Here is a 26483-nt window from a genome sequence, read left to right as displayed (position 1 = left end):
ATCTTTTCCCATTACTTTTTCTAATGGTTGTTTCTAGCTTAAGTAATACTGGCATATAGATTTTTATAAAGGAAAATACCCTTTATTTAACCACCATGCTGAACTCTTCTTGATTCTAATACCCTTTGAATTGATTCTTGAGTTCTCTAAATGAATAATCATATCTCTTCTCTGGGTCACAAAGAGACAACTATCTTAACCACTGTCTCTGCAATAAATACCTCTTTGAAGTAATACTATTGCCTGGTAACAATGGGAAGCTTTCTGACTCACTGCCTTTATTCTCTTTAGGGATGCATGTACAAAAAAAAGTAAAAGACAGTAATCTCAGACCTAGAAATAATGACTGGGAACTCTGTTAACTCCACTTTAGATAGTTTCTTTCCAATTCATATCGATACAATATTTTACTTTCTTTCTTCCTTTCTCAACTCTTGCTTTTGGTGTATGCACCAACACACACGCACTTGTCTCATTTTTTTCTTCCCGAGCCAAAACCCACCTGCTTCATGACTAAATGTATAAATTTAGTGAGAGATAAAAATAAAATAAAAATAGTGAAATTCTGGAACAACAGAAAAGTCATAAATTTGAAATTAAAATGAAAAATAAAAGCTACTACCTTTAGTTTAGACTTGGTCTAGACTGTTACCAGTCTATGATTCTATGGATCATATGGATCCATATTCTATGGATCATATGGATTCTCCATGAAGATTTCGTCAATGTATTCATTTTCAACTAATAATAAATGTCTTTCTACAAGTTTGAATACTATAGATAAACTTGGATGTTATTTTGAATTCAATTTTAATTGCTGACATTGAATTCTATCATTTTTCTTCACTGTACATATTTTCTATTTCAGTAACACATATAGGATTTTGGAAGTTGGCTCAGGAAACTAACCTTTGCAAATTCCATACCCAGTTAGTCAAAAAGTGCTATTAATTTTATCCTCAGAAAGTAATCTATCCCTATCTACCCTTGTCTTCATTTAGCTACTCAGCATCTTTTGTTTGAATATTTTAATAACCTCCTGATTAATGTTATAGCTAAGTTTATGCCCATTTAACTCATTCTCTATTCTACCAAAAGCGGTCTTTGTAAAATGTAAATCTCACTACATTCATTGCTGTTTAACATCTTTCAAAACAATCTTTATTTTCTACAAGAAAAAAACTCAAATGCCTTTTATAAGACACAGACAGCGTCCATCATTTGGCCTTACCTACCTCCCCAGGCTCTCTCTTGCCACTTCCCCTTCACATCCCTTTCTGCAGTCAGACTGATCTATTGGCAGACTTAAGATCTCAGCAATTGTGTCTTTACGGTTGTTTAATATATATTGGCATAGTCATAAAAACAATTACTGTATGTAGTGATAATGAAGAAACAACTACATGTATCAAGTTTATAAACATAATGTTGAGCAAAAGAATCCAGATACAAATGATAACACAGTATAAGATTTCATTTGCATAAAGTTTACTAAAAAACAAAAATAATGATGTTAAAAGTCAAAACTGTAATTACTCTTGAGGGTTGGGCTGTTACTAAAAGGGACACAAAAGGGGGCTCAATCTGGGATACTGATAATCTGGTTTCTTGATCTGGATGCTGGTCAGACAGGTATGTTCATTTCTTAAAAATTCATTAAGCTGTTAGCTATACTTTTTGTGTGCTTTTTGGAAATTTAAGTGAAGAGACAAACAATAAGAACAATAAAAACAACAGTTCCAATATTATTTCTTTGAAAATTTCCCTAAGTCCCTCAGGTGAACTTTATCCTGCTCCTAATATATCACAAACACACCATTACTATACTGATGATCATGTAATAGTTTATTTATCCAATTCTTTCCCTTTCCTAACCATCCTCAACCTAACTAGTAACTTCCCTCAGTGCTAAGATCATAATTTTCTATACATGTGTCCCCAACCCCAAGCACAGTGCCTGGCAGTCAGTGAATACTCAATATTATTATTAAATGAGGATTTCTCAATTTCTGCACTATTACAATTCAGGATAGAAATTTTTTTGTTGTAAGGGCTGTTCAGGGCATAGTAGGATATTTAGCAGCATCCTGACCTCTATTCACCTAATGTCAGTAGCATCCTTTCAGTTATAACAACCAAAAATGTCACCAGCCATTGCCAAATGTTCCTCAGGCACCAAAAAATCCCCAGGTTGAGAAACACTTACATAAATAAATGTTTCTGTGGAAAAATTCAAGCCAAGTGTTAAACGATTCACTTACCAAAAAGCTTTGGGCATGAAATGATTTGCATGTAAGGGGCAACTAAAATAAGAACAGGCTCTTTTGAGCAATGGAGGGAATTAAGCTCTACCTATCTGAAAAAGTCTATAAATGCTTTAAATGTCTAGATAATCAAATGGTAATTCACATTAATTGCATGCAAGAATATGGTTTCTTTTGGAATTCGTATGTAGAAAAATGAGTTTGCCGAGCAAAAAAAAAATGTATAAATAGGATTGTATATTTGGTATTTAAAAAACATGACTGCTAAAGTAGCTATGTATATTCGATGTCCTAATGATAAATTATTTTGTTAAGATTTAGATCTATGAATGGATCATTAATTCTGGAATATTAAGTTTCAATAATTTTCTATCCACACAATATTTAACATTGGCATCCCATAAGAAAAGAAGAGTTATAAAATAAACCACTGTGCATCAGCTATGGAAGAAAAAAAACCTCATTATGCACATAACTAGCTTGATAGAAAATAATGCATTCGTACTTTATTAACTGCATGCCTTTGATTCAGGATATTTTTTTGAACTTGACCTCTGCTGTAAATGAGTACTCTTATGTTAACGGAGCTTGAGAAAAGAGAAAATAAACTGATTTTTATGTATATATAGTTTTTATTTGAGAGAGAGAGAGAGAGAGAGAGCACTAGGGGCAGAGAAGAGCAAAGGGAGAGAGGGAGAGAGAGGGACGGGGGGGGGGGGGCAGGGAGAGAGAGAGAGATAGAAAGAGAGAAATAATCTTAAGCGTGCTCCATGCTCATTGTGGGGCCTGATGCGGGGCTTGATCCCACAACCCTGGGATCATGACCTGAGCTGAAATCAAGAGTCAGATGCTAAACCGACAAAGCCACTCAGGAGCCCCTAAACTGGTTTAGATTTATGATATAGTCAAAATGATATAGTTAAAATATAAATCTCATTATGCCAAAATTATTTCCTGACAACCAATTTCTTTTCTTTTTTTTTTTTTTTTAAGATTTTTTATTTTTTTCAACGTTTATTTATTTTTGGGACAGAGAGAGACAGAGCATGAACGGGGGAGGGGCAGAGAGAGAGGGAGACACAGAATCGGAAACAGGCTCCAGGCTCTGAGCCATCAGCCCAGAGCCCGATGCGGGGCTCGAACTCACGGACCGCAAGATCGTGACCTGGCTGAAGTCGGACACTTAACCGACTGCGCCACCCAGGCGCCCCGACAACCAATTTCTTAAACATCTCTTTGTAATTAGAATCAACTTTCAAGAATTGGCTACTGAGCCAAAGAAAACAAAAAAAACAGGCAATTTACAAAAGAAGAAAAAACTAGACAAATACAAGAAAAGTGTTTAATTCATTGTTAGTCTACAATATGCCAATAAAGCCAAATAATTTTCATCCATCAAGCTGTTAAGATTAGATATAATGAATGTTTAATTCCAAAAACTGGTAGTATGAATATATAAATTTATACATATATTCCTGAGGTCAGTTTGGCAGTTATGTATCATGAGAATTAATTCTGAATCAGTTGTTCTATTTGAAGGAAATATTTCTAAAGTTATAATCAGAGATGTTTTTGACAATTTATTTATAAAGAGAATGTCTATGATATGAAATAAAAAGAGCCCAAATGGTTAATAACAAGGAAATGAAATTAATTATAGCTTGCTTATACTCTGTAGTGATTGGCAAATCTCATTTTTTTTGTAAAACAGTTGTTAAATGGAAAAAAAGCTTAATTTATATAAAAAAAAGAGTGGTTAAAAAGCAAGGGCTATGGTGTCAAGACTATCTAGATGAAATTCTAATTCTATCACCTTCTACTAGCTCTGTGATGTGGGTTATTTCATGATTTAATCTTTCTAAAACTAATTTTTTCATCTCTAAAGTAGTACTTATTCTGTAGGTTTGCTGTTAGTATTAAATAAGACATTACATAAAGTGCTTATCACAATGCTTGGAACGTAGTAAGTACACGGTAAATTTTAGTAGCTATGATAACAACTAGAAACCCAAGATATAAACCTGTATATATGATGGGTTCTCAATATGAAAACTAATGAATTAGTCCCAGATAATAATTATGTATCAATTATTGGTGATTTTCATTTACTTCATTTTGCTTTCCTATATTTCCCAAATTCTTTTTTTAGAAAAAAACCCATATAATCAGAAATCTATACTCAGAAAAAGATAGGTGTTGTTTCTTTTAAGGCTATTAATATAAGGCAAGATAAGTATTTAAAAGTCCCTACCTTTTCCTTCCCCTAAATGACCATATACTCTTCTCATCTTTAATCTCATCTATAATACTTTACAATCTCATCTTTATTACTGTGTCACAATAAAAAGTCATCATTTTATGTTCTTATTGAACACCTATTACATGCAAAATACTGTGTTCTTAATATTCTGACGCTGTGAAGTATGAACATTTGAAGACAGATTTTCTTGTTAATAACATAAGAGCTTTCTGCAGATGGTCTTGGGTTTTAGTTTTTAGTAACTAACCATAATGAGAAGCAAGATATCTGAAAAGGCTTTTTGCCTTTATCTCCTCACAAGAATGATCTTAATTTTGATCAGAAGGCATTAAGTTGAGAATGAGAAAATATAAATTTAACTTACAAAAGATACTTTCTTTCAGAATATTTGTTTAAGATGTCTATAATGAGATTATTACTTCTAACTGCAAAGTAAATACACATTTACTCCTATAATATAGCTAGGAACAAACCAAAGAAAAACTGATTCTTGAACACCTGAGATGTTTTTATGCTGCTGATATGAATAGAATATAAACTCTATTTCTTCATAAAAACTAAATATTACAAGAAATCTAAAAAGTATTCAGAGACAAATACAAAATGTTTGGGAGTGGTTTGTATTTTGTAAATATCCAAATATCTAACCAGTGAACTTTTCAAGAATTGATTTTGATATTCATGAAATTAAATACTATTAAACATACATAAAGGATCTTTGCATCAAATAGCTTCCAGAGCTGAGGCAATTAACTTTCCCTCAATGATATCTCTCACTCCATAGGACCTCTTGTACCACAGGTGTACTGGGTTAATTTTTTCCAGGAACACTGAAATATCTGATGGACAGAGAGCAAAAAGGAGAAAAAGAGATGAGGGGATGTAGAGACTAGTTATTAGTGCCTGCTATTGTCATTGTCTATATTCAAAACTGAAGGAGTAAAACTACCTCCACAAAATGTTTGTATCAGGAAGTTACAACTTCCTTGTAAGGTCCTGAATATCTTCCACTGTTCTTCAGGAGTGAAAAGGAAAGAATGACAACTTGTTTATTAGGCGTGGTTGCCTACAAAGAATCTCCTGATTGCAAGGAAATTTAGAGGATTTTGTTATTCAATGTACAAAAGACTTGAGTCCTATAGGATAAGAGTGTGTTAACAACACTGTCTTTTCAAGTTAACTTTCATAAAAAAGAAACACATTATACAACTTTCAGTTTAGCTTTTCTCAAAATAAAAACAGGATTTCAGAGATGAAAAGAAGAAGTATATTTATTACTAATAAAATAAATTTAATAAAATGTTACTCTTATATTTTCCTTTATCTCAGATCTTATACCTTAAAATTTCTGCATAATCTTTATTTTTCACAAAAAATGTTTTCCAGAATAAATACAAGTAAAGCAAAATCTTTTAAAATTATTCATTTTTTTTTAGAAAACAAGTTAATTCTGGATGTAATTTCTATTTTAGTGCTTCTCTACTGACATGAGAACTTTGACCCTCCCTCAGCTATGCTGGTAAGATAAACAACTTTAGTAGGACATCAGGAGATGAGAGGAAAAACAGGTTACTAAAACTTTCTTAGGCATAGCACTTTAAAGAGATTCCTTTAAAGCAATCATTGTGAATTAGTGAGCAGTAGGAATGAAGCTTACTGCTCTCAAGTATGAAGGCACCCATCAATATAGGGAGAACAAATAAATTCCTAATTCAAATGGCTAATTAACCAAATTCATAATAAAAACTAATGAATAGGACTGAAATTCTGACACCAGGAATTCAAGTAAGGTTTAGTTGACAGTGAGTATAAATTAAATTCCCAAACATTTTCAATATTGATATACAGCTGGAGAATACCTCATTGTGCTTGCAATAACATTCAAGAACAACCTCCTGAACATTAGTTATCAATTTTTCTCTAACCACTTTCTATTCTTCCACTACAAAATTAGTAACATTGGGTTTAGATAATGCTGTTTATTAACAGTTACCAATGAATCACTAATCTGCCACTGAATACTTCAGGTTTTTAATTAAAGAGATTCTTATTGGCATTTAAACTATTACCAGAGTCCTCCAGTTGTGATGAGGCATTAATTATAGAACATACTCTTATTCCTGAATCACAGATGCTTAGAATTTCCTTATATACAATTACTCTGATTTTGAACGTTTTCCCTGAAGAAGTAGAAGAAAATAACAAAATTTTGAAATGATGTTAGAAATTCATTGTTTTGTTAAATGTCTCTTTCCCTCTCTTGGGCCTTATCTTTGTGTTATGTACTCCTTACAGACTACATAGCATAGAACAAGCCTGTTTAAAATAGGTTCTGAGAGAATTATTGGAAGTAATGAATTAACTTTTCTCCTATGCTTATAGAATAGAACTAATTCATGTACCACCCTTGGGAGGATTAAGAAGTCACACAAATCATTTTCTGTGTTTGATAGTTTAGATGAGAAACCCTGGTTGAGAAAAGCAAGACAAAGTATGTAAAATCACCAAAAAATTGTTGAGTTAACAAAGTGAAAACATTATCACCTAATGGATTGAAAGTCTTCCTTCCAAAATCAATTTTTTTGCTTACTAAACTACTCCAGTTTTAAACTCCTTGAAGACAAGGACCAATTCTTCCCAACTTTTTAACTCCTGTAAGGTCTAGGACACTATGGTACAGAGTTCAATTTAACTCACACTGTGTTTTATCAGTGGATTAAACACACACACATGCATATACATAGTGCCTAAACCATTATCTCCAGCCTAATGAGTCAGAATCTTTGGTGGGGTTGGGCCTAGCAATCTTTTTAGTAAAATCTCTATAGGTAGAAAACTGTGTGTCCAGAACTGAGTACCACTGAATTTAAAATGAATTCCTAATCCTATTGCTGGTTCCTCTAAACTTAACCTAGCTCTCACATCTCAATCCAGTTATCTTCATTTAAATACCTACTTCTTTACAAGTCTGCATTATTCCATTTCAAAGACATGCCATCATCTGTCCTAAAATTGGTATATTTTTTTGATGTTTATTTTTGAAAGAGACAGAGAAAGGGTGAGAGTGGGGGAGGGGCAGAGAGAGAAGACACAGAATTGGAAGCAGGCTCTCCAGGCTCCAGTCAGCACAGAGCCTGAAGCAGGGCTCGAACCCACGAACTGCGAGATCATGACCTGAGCAGAAGTATTGGCTTAACTGACTGAGCCACCCAGGTGCCCCAAGATGGTTTATTTTTTTTTCAACATTGTTCAGAATGATTTTTTTTGTCCTTCAAACATCCAACATCTGTCCAATTTTATTCTCCCTTTCATTCTTAGAACATAAGGTCTTCTAAATCTCACTTGGCATTCTGTGTCTTTCTAAAAGTTTATAATTTTTTGCTCCTAATGCAATATCTTGGACTTATCCATCTTTCATGTTACTTATATAGTTTCCCTGAGGTCTTTAATTTCCTCTTAGACAAGAATATTAAAAGCTAGGGAGTTCACTTCTAGGTAAATACCCAAAGAATGTAAAGAAAAACAGACATTGCACACCAATGTTCATAGCAGTAATATGCATAATAGCCAAGAAACAACTCAAGTGTTGTCTGTCAACAGATGAATGGATAAACACACTGCAGTATATACATAAATGGGATATTATGAGTCTTAAAAAGGAATGAATGGGTATATGCTACCACATGGATGAACCTTGAAAATACGATGTTTAGTGAAATAAGTCAAACACAGAAGGACAAAAATAGTATGATTCTACTTATATGAGGCACCTAGAATAGACAAATTCAGAGACAGATATTAAAACAGGGGGAGTGAGGAACGAGGAGTTACTGTTTAATGGGTATAGAGAGTTTCTGTTTTGGATGATGAAAAATTCTGGAAACAGATAGTGGTAACGGCTGTACAAAATGTATTAATGCCACTAAACTGTACAATTAAAAATGGTAAAAACAGTAAATGTTATGTGATGTGTATTTTGCCAAAATAAAAAAAAATAAAAAGCTATTGAAATGATTTTCTTGACTTTCTTACAGCAAGCAGCCTTTTTCTTTTTTTCTTTTTTTTATTTTTTTATTTATTTTTGGGACAGAGAGAGACAGAGCATGAACGGGGGAGGGGCAGAGAGAGAGGGAGACACAGAATCGGAAACAGGCTCCAGGCTCCGAGCCATCAGCCCAGAGCCTGACGCGGGGCTCGAACTCACGGACCGCGAGATCGTGACCTGGCTGAAGTCGGACGCTCAACCGACTGCGCCACCCAGGCGCCCCTAAGCAGCCTTTTTCTTGATACTAGTTTTATCTCTATTGTTAAAGTAAAAGAAAAAAACAAGTGTCCATACCCTTTTTCTATATTCTCTAAATTTATCACTCTCTTTTTAGCTTTTGCCTTTTCCTTTCCATTTCTTTTCCATAAAAATAAAATAAAATTTAATATGGAGACTCAGAATATTTCACACTTCAAGCACAATGATGTTGTGGATACATATAAAGAACACTTAAAATCTACATACACACCACATGTGCGTGCGCGCGCGCACACACACACACACACACACACACACACACACTTGCATACATACATATACACCCCACTTCTAATCTCCTCAGACTCTTGAATTGTTTGCAAATTTCACCAAAATTCTTCTCCACTTCTTGTTTGGTCTTGTTTTTCATTGAAATATGAGTAAATAAGACATCAAGCTTCACAGTGCAGATAATTTTGTATTTCAAGTTCTTCTTAGATGCCAAGTACTTAGCAAATAATGGGGAAATTCAATTTAAAGTTTACCCACACACAAGAAAATATAGTTTAAAAGGAGGGAAAGATAAATACATCAAAAGAATCTCTAAAGAAGTGATATTACATAAATTATGGGGTGGCTGAGAAATGATATTCTCAGAGGAAAAAATGGAGCAGTGGGAAGCTACTTTAACTACAAAGAATCATAACTAAATTTATTATTTTTAGAGATGACACTTTTAAGTTTCAAAAAATTCTTGTATCTTACTAAAAAGGAAAAATTAATAGGAGTAACTCATCCTCATGAAGCCCCAGAAAAATCATGGAAAATAAGTTATGAAATAAATTTAATATATGGAAAATCACTGAAAGATCCTATATACAAGAAACAAAAGTATACAATATATGATATCAAAGGTCAACTGAGGCAAAGATGATAAATTATTTGAAAAAAAATCTATTGTTAAATAAGGGAAAGAATGTGGAGTTGTATAAAAAGGCAGAAAGGATGGTGATAGTGAGTTTAAAAGTCAGTTTAGGAGTAAACTGGATTAGACTGTTAAATAGTGAAGCATTTTCCTATTTCTAAGATATGTTTGGACAATACGTAGGCAACACTTTTCTTGGAAATAAAATCTGATCAGGGTTACAAGACAACAGGAGGAACAACGCCAGTGATTTACCAGATGCAGAAAAGTATAAAGGAAGTAATATGAGCCGATCAGCAAGTTGCAAGTCTGATTACATAGGAGATGAATGCAATGTCTTTAGTTAATTAGTGAAGCAGCCATGGCAGCAAATAGGTAAAGGAGACAGTAGTCAAGCAACCTCAGTCAGCAGTCCAACTTAGTGGCACAAGACAAGTGGAGATAGTTAGCAGAAGTGCTAAACAATCTGAACCTACTTATAATATCACAGGCATAAATTGGGCAGGACAAGATCAAGCAGGCAGATAGCATAGCACTTGGAAGGCCATGATATAGGAGAATGGTAGGAGAGCAGATAGACAATGCTGGGTAGTCTAAAATGCTAAAATAGCAGATGGATATGGCAGTATCAGGCCATTTCCTGATAGACAAAGTACCAGTAAGTGAAGAATGCAAATCATTCAGCAGATGCATAAAAGTGGGGCAAAAAGTAGAGGCGAAAATCAAAGGCAGTCAAAGCAATAAGACAGAACAGCAGAGAAGCAATGACAGATCATCAGAAGCAGTTGTGTAGGGTAGGAAAAGCTCTCAGCAGGGAACAAAAACACCATTCAGGAAAAGATGAAATTGAGAGTAAAGCCAGTCTCCTGAATTGGGTTTCTTCCATCTAGGAAACACTCATCAATAAACTGCATATGAGAATCCACAAGAGAACAGCACACAAATGGAAATAGCAGATGAATCTGAACTCTATTGCCCAGGGATACAGAATGATCCTAGAACATAGATACATAACAATCCACAAGGAAATCAAATGGATGGGAAAAATGGGTCCAAGCATTCTTTATGATGATAAAAAAAAAAACCAAAACACTAAAAATTATTAATCTGGAAATGATTGGCTGGGATTGAAGTCTTCGCTTACCCCTTTCTGGAGCCCACAAAATGGGAATGTTGGGAATTTCTGCAGCAGAAAAACAGAAGAGAAAAGGGATTTCTGACTCCCAGTTTGAGGAAAGCAGGTCAAATTTAGGGCTGTATGAACTGGTTCAGGGAAATAAGAACCAGCCTGAACCTTCTCCATTCCTCAAAATCAAGCAATTTCTGAGGTTTGGGAAAGGTTTAGGAAGCCCTCACCCCATCATTTCCCACAACCTCCCCTTTCACACTTACCTCCAGTGCAAACAGTTTCCAGCAAGGAGGTACTTGGGAAAACTCACTCCCATGTTTATACCATGGCAAAATTTGAGGATGGCCAACTAATGATACTTTCTGTGTAGGTCAACTTTCTGATTCAATGGGATCCCTGCTATTTGTGAACAGGAAGAGGGGATAGGTTACTAGAAACTACCTACCTCTTTGAAAGTGGATGAGGAAAAAAATCAAGGGCAGTAATACCAATAAATAAATAGTAATACCAGTAAATAGGTTGGTGATCTCATCAATCATCACAGATTTTAAGTCCCTCAAGATGCTGATGACTTTAAAAAAAAATAGTATCTCCAGTCTAGACTTCTCTGCCAACTTAACATCTCCACTTGGATAGTTCATTTCCATGACCAAATTAAAACTGATGTTCCTCATCAAATCTACCCTTCCCACAGCCTTCTCCATTTCAGTAAATGGCAACTCCATCTTTCCAAATGCCCAAGTCAAAATCTTGGACATTATACTTCTCTCTTTCTCTTATTTTATCTGTTATCTCTATCTTCAAAATATATCAGTAATGTATTTCTCACTACCTTCACCTCTATTATTGGTCTAAGTCACTATCATTTTTCACCTGGATTATTTCAATAGTCTCCTAAATTATTTCCCTATTAAAATATAAGTCCAATCATGTAGTGTCTCTGCTCAAAACTCTCCATTATCCTAAGGGTGGCATACAGATTCTACATGATCCATGGCTTGTTCCCTCTGCTCATTTATGTCTTTGCTCAAATGTCACCTTACCAATAAGGCCTTCCTTGACGGCCTTTTTAAAATTACAACTCTCTTCCCTGCCTGTACTGTGCTACCTATTCACCTTTCTTGGTTTATTTTTATCCACAGTACTTAATATCATCTCTAATATTACACATCTTACTTGTTTACTTATATTTGTGTCACCCACTAAAATGTAAATTTCGTAAAGGCAGAAACTTATGACTTCCTTGTTTACTGCTGTATCCCCAGCATCTTGAACAATGTCTGGCATATATACAGCAGGCACTCAAGATATAATTGAATCTACAAAGTGTTAATTTCTTGTGGGGCATCTCTGTTCTCTGTCTTAAATTCTCAGAGCATTCTTCTGAAAGCTCAGATACTATGAACCTTTGATTAACAGAGGAGATTCTAGCACACTTTAGGGGTTGGCAAATCATAGCCAATGGGACAAATCCTGCTAGCTGCCTGTTTTTTGCATTGCCTGCAATCTAAGAGTGATCTTTGAATTTTTAAATAATTGAAAAAAAATTAGAATAATAATATTTATATCATGACATGATAAAATTATATGAAATCCAATTTCAGTATCCATAAATGAATTTTTACTGGGGCACAATGAGGTGCATTCATTTATACTGTCTTATGATGGCTTTTGTGCTACAGGGCTGGCAGAGTTGAGTAGTTATGACAGAGAACAAAGAACCCACAAAGCCTAAAGTATTTATTGTCTGGACCTCTAAAGAATACATTTGCTGACCCGTGTCCAAAGGTATTTTATACTTAGAAGGCAAAGAGTAATAACTAAATTTTGAGCAACACTAAACTAGGGCATTGTTGTTAAATACTGTTGCTGCTATTGCCCAAGATACACCTAGGAGGGAAGATACATTTATACTAGGATTTGCTTTCACATGTATAAAAGTAACCTTCTCATTCTTCTAAATGTTATTTAATAACATTAATGACTATTAATAGTCATTCACCTATCTATCCCACAATAAAGCAGCCTCATCTTAAGGGATAGAGCATAGTATAAGTAAGACTTAAAAATGGCAAAAAGGAAGGGAACAAGAAAGTAAATAGGGCCCACAAATAGAGCTCATATCAAAGTATCACATAATTAACTAAAACCCTGTTTAACATACCCTGATTAACTATAGTGGGAAATTGTCATGATGTGAATCTCTTTTGAACCTCATCAATGGGGGTCATACTGAACTGACCTTGTTATAATGGGGTCTCCTAAATAACTGTAGTCTTAAATCATTCCAAGCGAGAAACACATTATAATAAGACTCCATTGGATTTATACAATATTCAAAACTAATAGTTATTTTCTCATTGGTTCAAATGTCTACATTTTGTCGAAAAGTATTTTAAAAATTTGCAAAACTCTATTCAAAATCACCTCCTAATCACCTGACTCATCTTTCCTTACATAAAGTTTCACCCTAAGGATTATGACATGCAAGTATATTATATATAGTATATGCTGCAACCAAACTTACGGAAAGGGGTGAAAAAGGTGAGGGGGAAACACTTAAATTATACCAATGACATCCACCACTACTATGCTACCTTTAATCTTCATAAAGAAGTATAATTTATGTCCTCTTACATCAGTTGGTCGTTGCTGCACAATCAACTGCTTCTTTTGGATTGTTATCTTTGTGAAACTGACAACAGTTCATTTTCAAAACCCAACCTTTCAATACCGTTACTGCTTCTATCTTCTCAGCATTTTTTAAAGGAATTTGGATTCTTCCCCTAAATTCTCACTTATGTGTCAATCATTAATGCTTATCTGAAATGATTACTCCTCCCACTGGGCGTTTGTCCTCTACTCTTTAATAGCAGCCATGTTCTTTCCAAGTTCTAATACAAGAAAATAATACTGGTAAAATTATTAGAATCATTCCAAATAGTTTATTTGTTATCTGAGTCCACTTTCTGACTCCCTAACAGTTTCTTTTTATGGTAGGCAATATGTTGGTATGTCAATGGTATGTTTCCAAGAAGCTCAGAGGACTTCACAGGTGTAAATTCATTTGTTGTCATTTTATTACATTTTGCGTGAAAAGCAACATTAAGTCTAAATGGAGGTCTAACACAGAGAGATGAATCTATATTCTTGACCAGACAATGAAGAAAGGGATATCCTAAAAACTTCTTTCCTGTAACTATATCTCTAGATAAATATGCTTTGGGCATTTTATATTTGTAAAATATTGAATGATTTTTTTTTGTCATTGTCTTAGTATATATTTTGTAAACTAAAGTATTCTGCTATGCCAGCATCTGCCATTTTATGACAGTAGCCTTGTAATGGTAAGTTAGAAAGATGATTTCAAAATTTTACCACTCTGATAAATTCAAGGTAAAAATCAACATTTGGCATGTCATCTCTATTTCTTTCCTTTCCCACAGTTACATCAGTGTATATTTTATGTCCTATCTTGCTTAATTTTTTTCCCTGGAGAAAAATTCTTTCAATATTTATTCAACCATCATCTACTTATTTTTAAGCTACAGCTCTTTATATTGTAGGTGATAACAGCAAATATTTATGTAGCAAATAAATATTTTTTCGTGTTTTACTTATGTTAATTCACATAATATAACTATCCTATAAGGAAGTAGTTTTATTCTTTCTATAGGAAGGTAAGTAAGTTGTATAAGGTCATATACTAGTAAAAGGTAGATCTAGGATTCAAACTCAAGTAGTCTGTGCTCTTAACTACTATGTTATGCTGCCTCACAAATGGTTATGTGGGCAACACTGCTTTTCAAGTAAGAGCTCTAATTAGATACAGAATTTTCCATAATAAATATATTTGTATTTATTTGTATGTTTTATTGATAGCATCTCTCTGCTTCATAAGGGCCCCCAAAAGCTGGGTACATATTCTGATACAGAGTAGGCATGCAATTAAGAAATATAATCAAGGGAATGAAGACAGCATTTTATATATGGGTTCTTCATATATGAAATTTTTGTTTTTGTTTTATGCTCAAAATTCTAAAATTCTGACCTTGAGGAGCAATGTGTTTTTCCCTCTGTATTGATTTTATGTGGACTAGGAGACTTTCAACATAATAGTTTTAAATTCAATGTCACTTATTGCCTTAATTACCTTATCTAAATGATTGAATTTTGTACCTTTACCTTTCCCCTGGTACAATTATACCAAGGAGTTTTTCTTTATAATGTATAAGTGAAATAGAGGTTGAATGTCTTGGGAAAGTTTGTATCTAATGGAAACAAATGAATGCAAAGAAAATCTACAAAAGAATGTGGACTTAAGAGGAAAATGTAACATTTACCTTCAAATATTAGAATTATCATGTAAAAAGGAATTTACCTTCTTTAGTACATTGCAGAAAAGAATTGCAAACATTGATTAGGAAATTATAAGGTGCCAGGTTTCAGTGTGACATGTTTGGACTTTCAAACAATTAGAATTGCAAAACCAACAAACTCCCAGATGGAAGAAGTAGTGATTGAGATGTTCAGACAAAGGTTGGGAATGATGAAAAGGGGACTAGGACTTTGAACACAATGGCCTTTGAATTCTCCTCAAACTCTGAGATACCATGATTTACCTATTTTTTATATATTTTGTAATTTTATATAAAACACCAAGCTAACTTGAGACAAATTACTGATGAAATCCATAAGAAAATATTCCTTGATTGTGTTGATTGTAAGATAAACATTGACTGAAATGGTTTCCAAACAATAAATCAAAAAACTGGAACTTGGTGCTTCACAGCAGTTTCAGTTTTATCTATAAATAATGGTGCGTATAGTCACTAGGTCTGTGAATTAAATTAGGACTTACAACTAAACAAAAACATTAACAAAAATCTTCAAAAAGAATGAAGTTAGTCCTACTGAGGAATGTGTTGATCTGTATTTGAATAAATGACATCTCAAAAGGGTCTACTTTTAGAGAGCCTTAATGTCATGATTTTACTGTGTGTACTGCTTCATAGTAGACTTATGAATTCTGACTTCTAAGGAATCTTGGCATAAGGACAGTTGCTGTTTTTAATCTCTGCAGATGGTGCTACTCTAGATGTTCTAAGAAAGAGATTAAAATAACATAAGTCTCGTTTATCCATCCTTCTATGTAAAATGAATCCTCTTCTCTAGCCAGGAAGATTTTCTTAATTTTATCTTTCTCTGTAGTTTGATCACACATTTCCCTTTCTTCTTTACTCCCATTAGTAATGTCCTCTTCTTTCCTAATCTGAATCCTATTTCTCTCCTTCAATTTTAGCTTAAATTCTACTTGTACAAAATTTTTACTGATTAATTGGCTTTCTCTTAATCGTCCTCTTTAAAGAAATCTTCTGGCTGAACATTTCTGATACTAGATTTATAGCGTCTTGATTTGTCAGGTGACTATTTGGGGAGTACATGTACATTAGCACTCACTCAGTGATAAATACTTGTTACACTATTACTTGTTAAAATAATACTTGTTAAACTAAGAAAAACTATAAACGCTTTAATTTTTAGCAAACTGGTAGCTCCTAAATGTTGCCTATGCTCTGAGACATATACTGCTTTTTAATGGATACTGTAAAATAATTATAAACCCCAGAATAAAGTGAGCTATTACAAAAAAGCTACCCTGAATCTCATATATCTCAGCTTTTTCAAGCCAAATTCCAAGAAGTTTAAACTACAGAGGACTTAGGGACCTAAACAAAATAAACAGGTTCAGATAGGATATAAAGAGGTACCTAACGCAACTGCACTAATACTCCACATTCCTCATATCATTTACACTATAAAAATTCTTAATCTTATTCCTTCGTCTCATGCCTGAAAGTAGTAGTGGGGAAATGCTGACTGATATCTTTATTTTTTAGACTATCCATGAGGTATGTTAGCTGCTAGCAATAGATACCTGAAGTACAAGGGTTAGTAGGAGAAATATTTGGGGCTGTCAAATCTAATTGGAAGTAATAGATAATATTAATTAAATGAGGAAGAAAAAGGTAAGAAAAAAAATAAACATTTACCAAACATCTACAAAGGTGCCAGGTTTTATACTAGATCATTTTACATGCATTATTGTCACTAGTTTGGATAACCCTGGACAAGTCAATTAATTGATCTGTGTCTCAGTTTCTCCATCTATAAAATAGATATAAACCACATACCTCGTATGGTTGTTTTGAAGACTAAATTAATTAACATTTGCTTAAAACAGCTGCTAACACATAGTAAGTGCTATATATAAATATTAGTTATTATTATTGGCTACCTTTATTATCTCAACCACTAGAAACAACAACCTTGAGAGGTAGGCATTAGCTAATTTAGTAAATGAAAAAAGTGAAGTTTGACCATGTTAATTTGCCTTAATTTCACAGTGGTAGAGTTGGGATTTAAATTCAGGTCTATCTGACTCTATGGTGTTAGTGTATCCCAACATGTTAAGACAAAGACATGGAAACATATTTCTTATGTCCTGGACTATTTCATAAAAATTAAAAGAAGAGATTAAAATGGCATAAATTATAGCCATATCTGACCACAGAAGAATGATATATTTTATTCAATCTAGTTTGAAATGTTTCAAGTGCAAGGGTTTCTGATATTCTGCTTTATCAATTTCATATTGTTCAGTTACCCTATTGATACAGAACAATTTTAAGAAACTCAAAATCCTAGTTCAATACGGTTATATTTAGCTTTAGCACATATGACAGGTATTTTATTTTAGTAAAAAACAATCATAGCACTACAAAATAAACTCTAATATTCATAGAGTTTTAGAATATCAGTATATGATATTTTTCCAGGGAAAGAATCCATGTTTCCTGAAGAGTATCATATATACTTGAAAACGATATAATTTAATCAACCTGTGTTAGTGATTAAATTTTCTTTCGAAAACAGAAATTATTAGATAGGATATTTTTTGGTATAATACAGGAATTTTTCTGTCAAAATGTCTGATGTTAAGTTTTAGATGAAGCTGTTAAATGTCAGTTCTCACTGATTTTCACAAGTCACAAATTGAGAATCATTAATGTGTAGTCAGTAACTCAGGTAAAGGATGTCTCCTTCATTTTACTTACAGAGTATTGTTATTTTTGAAGCATTATAATCAAGAAAGAAAAATGGCTAATGACTGCATAAAATGATACCTGGCTTACAATACACTCACACCTAAATGATGAAATACATGATTTCTGACAAATTGATTATAAAACAAATTTTATAAAATAAAAAAAAAATTGATTTGAGATTTTTGTGAAAAAATTTCTAATAACTTAAGTGGAAAATATTTGTAGAAAGGATTAGATAGTAATTTGTTCCAAAGAAATATAAATACTATAGACTATACACAGAATATGCCTTCTAGAATTCATAATCTTTTCCTAGAAAAACATCCTTTGTACCAAATTTTCAGTATTCTGTTCCCTTCAGCATTGGTCATTTTGTCAGATGCTTCTTCAATTCCATAATGAACCATAAGAATCCTTTTTAATGAATATCCCTTATATCACAATTTATAGTTTCCTGAAATTTTTGCTATTTCTCCTTTTGCTTGATTGTTTCATCATGCCCAATAATATCAGGACACTTGTTAGAAGGTACTGCTAAGAACAACAGTTCGAAAAATTTTTAAGAATGAGATTTTATTTAATGTATAATAAATCCATTACTTTGATCAGTTTAGAAGTTCAAAATTTTATATATTTTTAGAATAAGGGATCTTTTACTTATGTTATACTGTATATTGAGACAATGTGGCAATATACTTCATTATGGCAGAAAAGCATTTTTCTTTGCTCCTTCTAAAATTAAACATTTAAAAAATGAAACCCAGTATCATTTCAGATTACTAAAGAGAAAAAGATAAAAATCAATTTTTAAAAAAGTCCCTAAAATATGTGAGTAAAGATGACATTGTCATCCAATAGACCAGGGGTCAACAAACTTTTTCTGCAAAAGGTCAGATGGTAAATATTTTAGGCTTTGCAGGCTATAAGGTTTTGGTTGCAAATATTAACTCTGCTGCTATAGCCACAAGCAATACACAAAGGAATGAGAGTAGCTGTGTTCCAAAAAAACCTCATTTAAAAAGGACACTGAAACTTAAACTTCAAATAATTTTCATGTGCCACAAAACACTATTCTCCTTTTGATTTTTTCAGCCATTTAAAAATACAAAATCCATTCTTAGCTTACAAGCCACATACAAAAACCAAACCAAATCAAACCAAAACAAAAAGGCAGGCTGGATTTGGCCTATATGCCTCATTTGCTGACTCCTGTAACATATTTAGAATTCTTAAGAATAAGGACCATGCCTTATTCATTTTTTAACTCCAGCACCCAGCATGTATGGCAGTGCATACATATTAAGGATTAAAAATAAAAAGTGATGAATGAATGAGAACTAAGATGTATGCTGGGCTTCTGTTTAAATACATATATTTATATATACTTAAATTATATTAAATAATTTAACATTTTCTAATTTACCATAACATGTCATCAGAAATTGCTTGTTAATTATATATACACATTTTTTAATGCTTCTTGATCTTTTATTCTCTTCTAGAATTTATGTGTAAAAAAGGGCTTGACCTCAGTAATATGTCCTTAATTATACTTTTTACAAGTAATAAGATTCTTTAAATAACAATTTCAAAAAAATAATAAAAAAAATAAAAATAAATAACAATTTCTATTTTGGACATAAGTTGTTTTCAACTGATAATGGGACATGATGAGATAATACTTTATACAGCAATGAATTCTTATGTTCTTTTAAAAAATGTTTATTTATTTAGTGAGTGGGGGAAGAGCATGTACTCATGCTCACAAGTGGGGGGGGTGGCAGAGAGAGAGAAGGAGAAGGAGAGCGAGAGCGAGAGGGAGGGGGTGAGGGAGAGAATCCCAAGCAGGTTCCATGCTACCAGTGCAGAGTCTAACATGGGGCTGAAACTCACAAACCGTGAGATCATGACCTGAGCCAAAACCAAGGGTTGATGCTTTAACTGACTAAGTCACCCGGGCAACCCTGAATTCTTAAGTTCTATGGAATTTTATAATTACTAGCATTCACCAATGCCAACAGATTATCCAACCTTTGTCAGATCAGAGAAAATAAAAATTATTCTTAAAAAATGAAGATTTTCATATCAAAATAAAAGTCTAAAAAGTTGAAGGGAGTAGATTATTATGCTATTATATATAAGCTTTGATAGTATCTCATATTTATTAGAGGCAGGGAGCAGGTCAGCCGGCATGTAAATATCAGATGAATCATATTCTAAGCCACAGGGCCTAAAAATAGAAACAATCTCATAATTTAGGAAAATCAATTCTTATTTCTATATATGAACAAAGGAAACAGGACCTACTTTACTGAACGTGCTATTCCACTTTTCTTTTAATATACTTGGGAAGAAACCCAAGTCTATAAACTTTTCATGTTCTCTTGGGTTCATACCCACAGACACTAAGTTTAGATTGCTTTATTTCATTTATCCAGTTTTGGAGGAATCTAGTTTTTTCCCTAACAACACACATATTCCACAAACATTTGTCCTTTGTGTTTGTAGATTAAGCCAATTGTCAATTACTGACTATAAAACATTAGTACCTTAATAGAGAAGTTTTATTATTTTACCTTAATAATTAATATTTGTGTTTTCTATAACTTCTCACTATTTAAAAAGTTTTGCAACTGTAAACTGTACATAGTTAAATGTAGTCTAGAAATAGTTACTTCATTTTTCAGGCACAACTATCTAAGACATGTTAAAGACAAATAACTGTATTATGACAGAACTCAAATTATATTTATGGATTCCTAGAAGATATCCCTGTGTTGTATTTTAGATATCAGAAGAATGGCAAGTATTAAAGTGTGTAGAGAAAATGGGAAATCAGTAGAACTATTTCTGGTTGGCCTTACATTGCTTTCATGTTTGTTTATTTTTCAAAGGCATAACAGTTCTAAGGACTTTGCTGTAGATAATCATACCATATGTATATGTAAAAAAGATATGTAGTAAAGTGAACCTATTAAGAATCAAGATATCTACAATCAGCCAAGTTACCTATTCTCAAAAAAAAAGATATTAAAAAGCCTTATTTATGTATGTTTTTAACTCATTAAAAAAAAACCACCCTAATACAGCTCTACACAGGTAGTTGTTATAGGCACATATAAGAATTTAATTTAGGTGCTCTAAGGGGCACCTGGATGACTCACTTGGTTAAGAAACTGACTCTTGATTTTAGCTCAGGTAATGGTCTGACGGTTTGTGAGATTGAGCCCTGATGTGGGTTCTGTGCTGACAGCTGTCAGCTATGAGTCTCTCTCCCTCTCTCTCAGCCCCTCTCCTGGTCACGCATGCATGTGTGTGCACATGCTCTCTCTCTCTCTCTCTCTCTCAAAATAAATAAATATTAAAAAAATATATTTAAAAAACATCTCTAAGATTTTAAGTTAACTAAAAGACTTCATTTAAGGGGCGCCTGGGTGGCTCAGTCGGTTAAGCGTCCGACTTCGGCTCAGGTCATGATCTCGTGGTCCGTGGGTTCGAGCCTCGCGTCGGGCTCTGTGCTGACAGCTCAGAGCCTGGAGCCTGTTTCAGATTCTGTGTCTCCCTCTTTCTCTGACCCTCCCTGTGCATGCTCTCTCTCTGTCTCAAAAATAAATAAATGTTAAAAAAAAAAGACTTCATTTAAGGATAAAGGTTTCTTAATTTCGGATATAATGAGACATACAAAGTCAGGGAAAGAGACTCTTGTCAATTAATGGCACTAAAAAAAATGAATGGGATAGACAGATATTAAAATGGTAGAATTTTAAACCTCTATTTCACATGAAGATGAGAAAGATAAAATATGAAGCTTACTATATCAAAATTCAAAAAATAATTTAACAAGATTATAAAGATTTCATCGATACACTTTAAATCTACCATAACACTGTTTTCGTCCTTTTGGTAGTTACATACAAAAAAATACTACCAAATTTGTCCACTTAGTGTTTATGTAGCAACTAATAATAATAAAAAAACTAACCCTTATAAGTTAATCCTTGCATATACAGCACTTACTAAAATGCCAGAAATAGTTCTTACTGGATCCTCACAGCTCCCAGTAGGTAGGTACTTTCGTTTACCTCACTTTATAGGAAACTGAGGCACAGAGTAGTTCAGTAATTAGTCTATGGTCACCCTGTTAGTAACAGAGCCAAAATTCAAAGGTTTACATTTTCAACCTAGCATTTTGGTATTAACTTGACACTCCACAGGAAACAAAATACTTAACTTTGTGTGCAAAGCATTCCCTCCCAATTAAAACAATGTTGTTATCTGATATAAATTCTATAGTAACTTTTTTCTGTAATAAAAATAAATAGTATGAAAATCTCAAACCATCACACAAAAAACAGGGACATATAAACCCAAGGCCATTTACTTCATATACTTAACACAACAAACTCCAAAAATCAAGGTCTTCACATATGTATGCAATTTTCTTACAAACAAAACACAGACACACCTCTATAGGGGATGGCTTCCCTTCAATTGTACTTTTTAAGTTGGTCTCACAGTTTAAAAGAAATGTAAAAATTGGCCAAAGGACCATTTCCCCATAAGATTCAGAAGCTAAACTAATTATGTAAGAATGATTTCTTTTCTGAGCAGTTGAAATTAACAACTTCCCAATATAACTCTATTCTGATTGCTTTAAAAGCAAACCATTTTATTTATAAGTCTAAAATTAGAATAATATCCAAAAAATTCTGTCACGATTTTTACATAGAAGAACAGTAAATATTTTACACTTTGTTTAAAAAAATGTCCATTTTTATATCCTAGAACAGTGGTTTTCAAAGTATGAAAGTATGGTCTGTAGACCAGCAATACCTGCATCACCTTGTTAGAAATACAAATTCTTGGGACCCACTGCAGATTTACTAAATCAGAAACTCTGTGGGTGGGTCCAATAATCTGTTTTGATAAATCCTCAGCTTGACTGTGGTGCAGGCTAAAGTCTGAAAACCACTACAGTAGAGTAAGAACGACAGTAAATATTTAATAGATGCAGAGTAAAAGTATCTCGCTGTTAAGTAAACAGTAGATAAAATTGTGTTCTGGTTTGAAAATAGAAGGACGTACTTAATATTAAGTTGAAATTCAGCCAGCAAACATTTTTTTGGGAGGTAAAGAAAACAATATCACAAGTGGTGATATAAGTTTGCATATGACTCTGAGGTTTATGGCTTCCTTAAAAAGAAAAAAGACTCTTTCTCCTGTATCACTGAGCACTGCCTACTCTTCATTTTCTCCCTTAATTTTTCTACTTATGCAAAGGTTTAAGGTGATTCTTGTGGCATAAAGCCTAGATATTAATTCTGCTTTGGCTTATTAAATTCTGCATTTAAATTCATATTAAAATTATGGAATATGTAACCCTTTCTCTTCAAAAGTACTATAAATTTGGTATATGTATTCTATCACAATTTCCTGTGCTTTGAGACCAATGACAAAGGTATCTGAAGAACAGAGATATAAGATACATTTTGAATTACATTAACAAAACACATTAGACCAGATGCCATGCTAAGAATCAGAGTTCTGCTATCACCTCCTTTGGCAATATGTCTGAAGTTCAGTTTGTATCACAGTCCACTGAACAAATGCAAAATTACTTTCTGGACCAGTTCAATCTTCCTCATTTTATATCATGTCTAGTATAAGTCCAAAGAAAAGTAGTCAAAAAACATTTTTTATATAACAATGCTTCCACAGAACAGTTTTTACATTCTTAGAACCACAAGTCTTCTGTTCTGCCTAGCAACATTATAAAAGTAATATAAAACATAGTAAAAAAGATGAAAAATAAAATGAATAGCCTACTCCTTGAAAAAAGAAAGGCACAGACTATCTCACCTCTGGAGTGACATCTCGTGGTGCAAACCCTGTTCCTCCAGTTGTTAATATCAAATTAAGTTCCTTTTCATCACACCAATCTATCAGGGTTTCCTGGAAGAAAACAACAGTATTGTCACATGAAGAAGAACTTACCTGCCCACTCAAAACATCCACATACTCAAATACTTTATATACCAGTGAAGAAACACACATTTATCTCAGCAATCAACATGAAATTCTGAAGCACAATTCATGGAACATATTTACTATTGATCAAAACACATTGCTATTTCTGTATTTATTTTATGCAGTATAAAAATAAGGGAAGCATCAAAATTTTAAAATAAATGAATAAAAAATGAAACACAGGAAATATCAGAAATTAAGAGCTTATAAAAAAGTCTAATGTTGGATATTTGATAAAATCTCAGAGGGAAAAACAGAGCATTCCAATAAAGATTATAAATGGACTCTGGTTTTTTGATTTTTCCATTTTTCTCTGTTTAAGTCTGTCCAGATCTGATAGTCTGGAATAACTTTATCTTTCTTTCCACACATCTGCAATGGTTTGTGAAATAATTTTGGTGTGAAGGTTGGATATTGTTCGATCAAGATTTTGTTTTTATAACTATATAATAACCAGACACTTGGAGATATGAAGAGGATAGGTAATATAATAGTGCTAATATCCTGATCTTTCTGAGCAGTGGCTCAACCAACTGTGTCTAAGGTTTAAAAAGAGAGTAGGGGTGCCTGGGTGGCTCAGTCAGTTAAGTGTCCAACTTTGGGCCCAGGTCACAATCTGACAGTTTGTGGGTTCAAGCCCTGCGTTGGGCTCTGTGCTGGCAGCTCAGAGCCTGGAGCCTACTTTGGATTCTGTGTCTCCCCCCTTCTCTGTCCCTCCCCTGCTTACTCTCTGTCTCTCTCTCAAAATAAACATTAAAAAAGTTAAAAAAAATTTAAAAAGGGTAAAAAACAGGACTGTAACTTATTAATAATTTTCCTTATTTTTAAACGTTAGAGAAAGATCTCTGTTTAGCATGTAGTATCTCTTATGCTCTGACATTCACTTTTTTTTCTATTTAAATGAAATAAAATGCCTCTGTATTAGCTTGAGAGTACTATCCTGGTTTTGCATAGCTATTTCTTTCACTTTCAGTTAAACATCTATCCATTCTTCTATCTATAACATAGGCATAGATAGATGAAATGTTTTACAACTTTAATAATGGTTATTTCTGGATAGATGTGAAGTACATTTTAATACCTTTTTATTTTCTTTTGAATTTTCGAATTCTTTAAAATCTGTATGTATTATTAAAAAATAAAAGGATTTTACAAATTGAACTTTCTGGTATTTGTTCTTTATTTAGATAGCCAGCACCTTAATGTCTCATTTTTTCCTCAATTTTCAGCCAGCTCAGAAATAAGTTTTATACTCAACAACTATGCATATTCTATACTGTGGTAGGTTAAATATAACCACATATTCTTTATAAATCCTCCTGTCAAGAGGTAGAGTCTATTTTCACCAATTCTGCATCTGGGCCAGACTTGTACCTCTGATCAGGGCAGAAATTATGGTATATGAGTTCTGAAGGTTAGGTCTCAAAAGGCCTCAAATCCTCTACCTTCACTCTTTTGGTAAACTTCTCTTACCATGAAAGGAAGTCCAGTCTAAATAATGGAATGAAGAGAAAACATGTAGAGAGAAAGCTTAGCAGAATAGAAAGCACCAAGGGCCCAGACCCCCGAGTGAGGCCATCTGAGTGAGACACCTAAGTGAGCCTCAGTTGAGTCGACCAATTATTTCAGCCACATGAATGACCCCCAAGTAAGACCAGAAAAAGATACACTCTGCTAAGCCCAGCAAACCCACAGATTTGTGAGAAATAATAAATCATTGTTGTAAGACACAAAGTCTTGTGTTGGTTTCAATGGAACAATATAGTACATATAAAATTACTTTCCTAGTTAGCATCTTTGCATCCTCCTGCTGTTTTCAATTTATATTTTATTGTATTTTATTAGTCATAACTTTACAAGAATCTTCACAACAGCTTTGAAAGTAAACCTGATGTGAATTAGGTTTAAATAAATTGCCATGAAGACTCAATTTTAATCATTCAGTTTAAGAAACATACCAATGCCTAGTATGTGCCAGGAAAATGTGAGAATGAAAAAAAATGTAAGACAAATGGCCTTGATGTCAAAGATTGCAGAGGTATGAACAAATTAATACGGCACATCAACATATCATGGTTAGTGCTATGAAAGAGGTATGATCATCTTAAGAAAACTGTTTTACAGATATTACAGGTATTTATGAATATATAACATTTTCTTCACTGTGACCAGAATGAAAACCATCATTACAGAGATTTTAAGCAATATTTTTCTCTTGCCCAAGACTAGAGAACCCCCAAAAGAGAAAAATGGGACAGTAATAGAGCCACCATTCGGACATCTACCTAGAGTCTCATACTCATCTATTACAATAGATATTTTTTCTTTTCTCTACATTTATTGATGTAAACACGAATCACTGAATTAAGTAGAGCTCATCAATATAAAACCATTTGAGAAATGTCATATTTTCTTTGGTTTATTAAAGAATCTGATATAACCACCTAAGAAATTCCTATCTACACTTAATGAGACACAGCTTTAGGACATGTCAGTAATCTCCACTGACTCCTCCAGACAATTTAT

The 26483-nt window shown here is 33.2% G+C and overlaps 1 protein-coding gene across 6 annotated transcripts in view; it reads right to left on the bottom strand.

The window, feature by feature from the left end:
• GPHN (gephyrin) overlaps window positions 1–26483 on the bottom strand; it is a 623769-nt gene that overhangs the window by 297572 nt on the left and 299714 nt on the right. For 3 of the 6 annotated variants that reach the window (XM_047863515.1, XM_047863519.1, XM_047863517.1), the window contains exons 4-5: window positions 23790–23882; window positions 10837–10875 (exon numbers count right to left, since the gene is read on the bottom strand). In XM_047863515.1, the coding sequence (XP_047719471.1) occupies window positions 10837–10875; window positions 23790–23882 (132 nt within the window). The remainder of the gene's footprint in view (window positions 1–10836; window positions 10876–23789; window positions 23883–26483) is intronic. The other 3 variants (XM_047863516.1, XM_047863520.1, XM_047863518.1) reach the window with 1 other exon arrangement.

This window comes from Prionailurus viverrinus, chromosome B3, assembly GCF_022837055.1.
Source record: "Prionailurus viverrinus isolate Anna chromosome B3, UM_Priviv_1.0, whole genome shotgun sequence".
NCBI classification, from domain to species: Eukaryota; Metazoa; Chordata; class Mammalia; order Carnivora; family Felidae; genus Prionailurus; species Prionailurus viverrinus.
The sequence above is the reverse complement of the archived record's forward strand: the minus strand, read 5'-3'. Positions and strand labels throughout refer to the sequence as shown.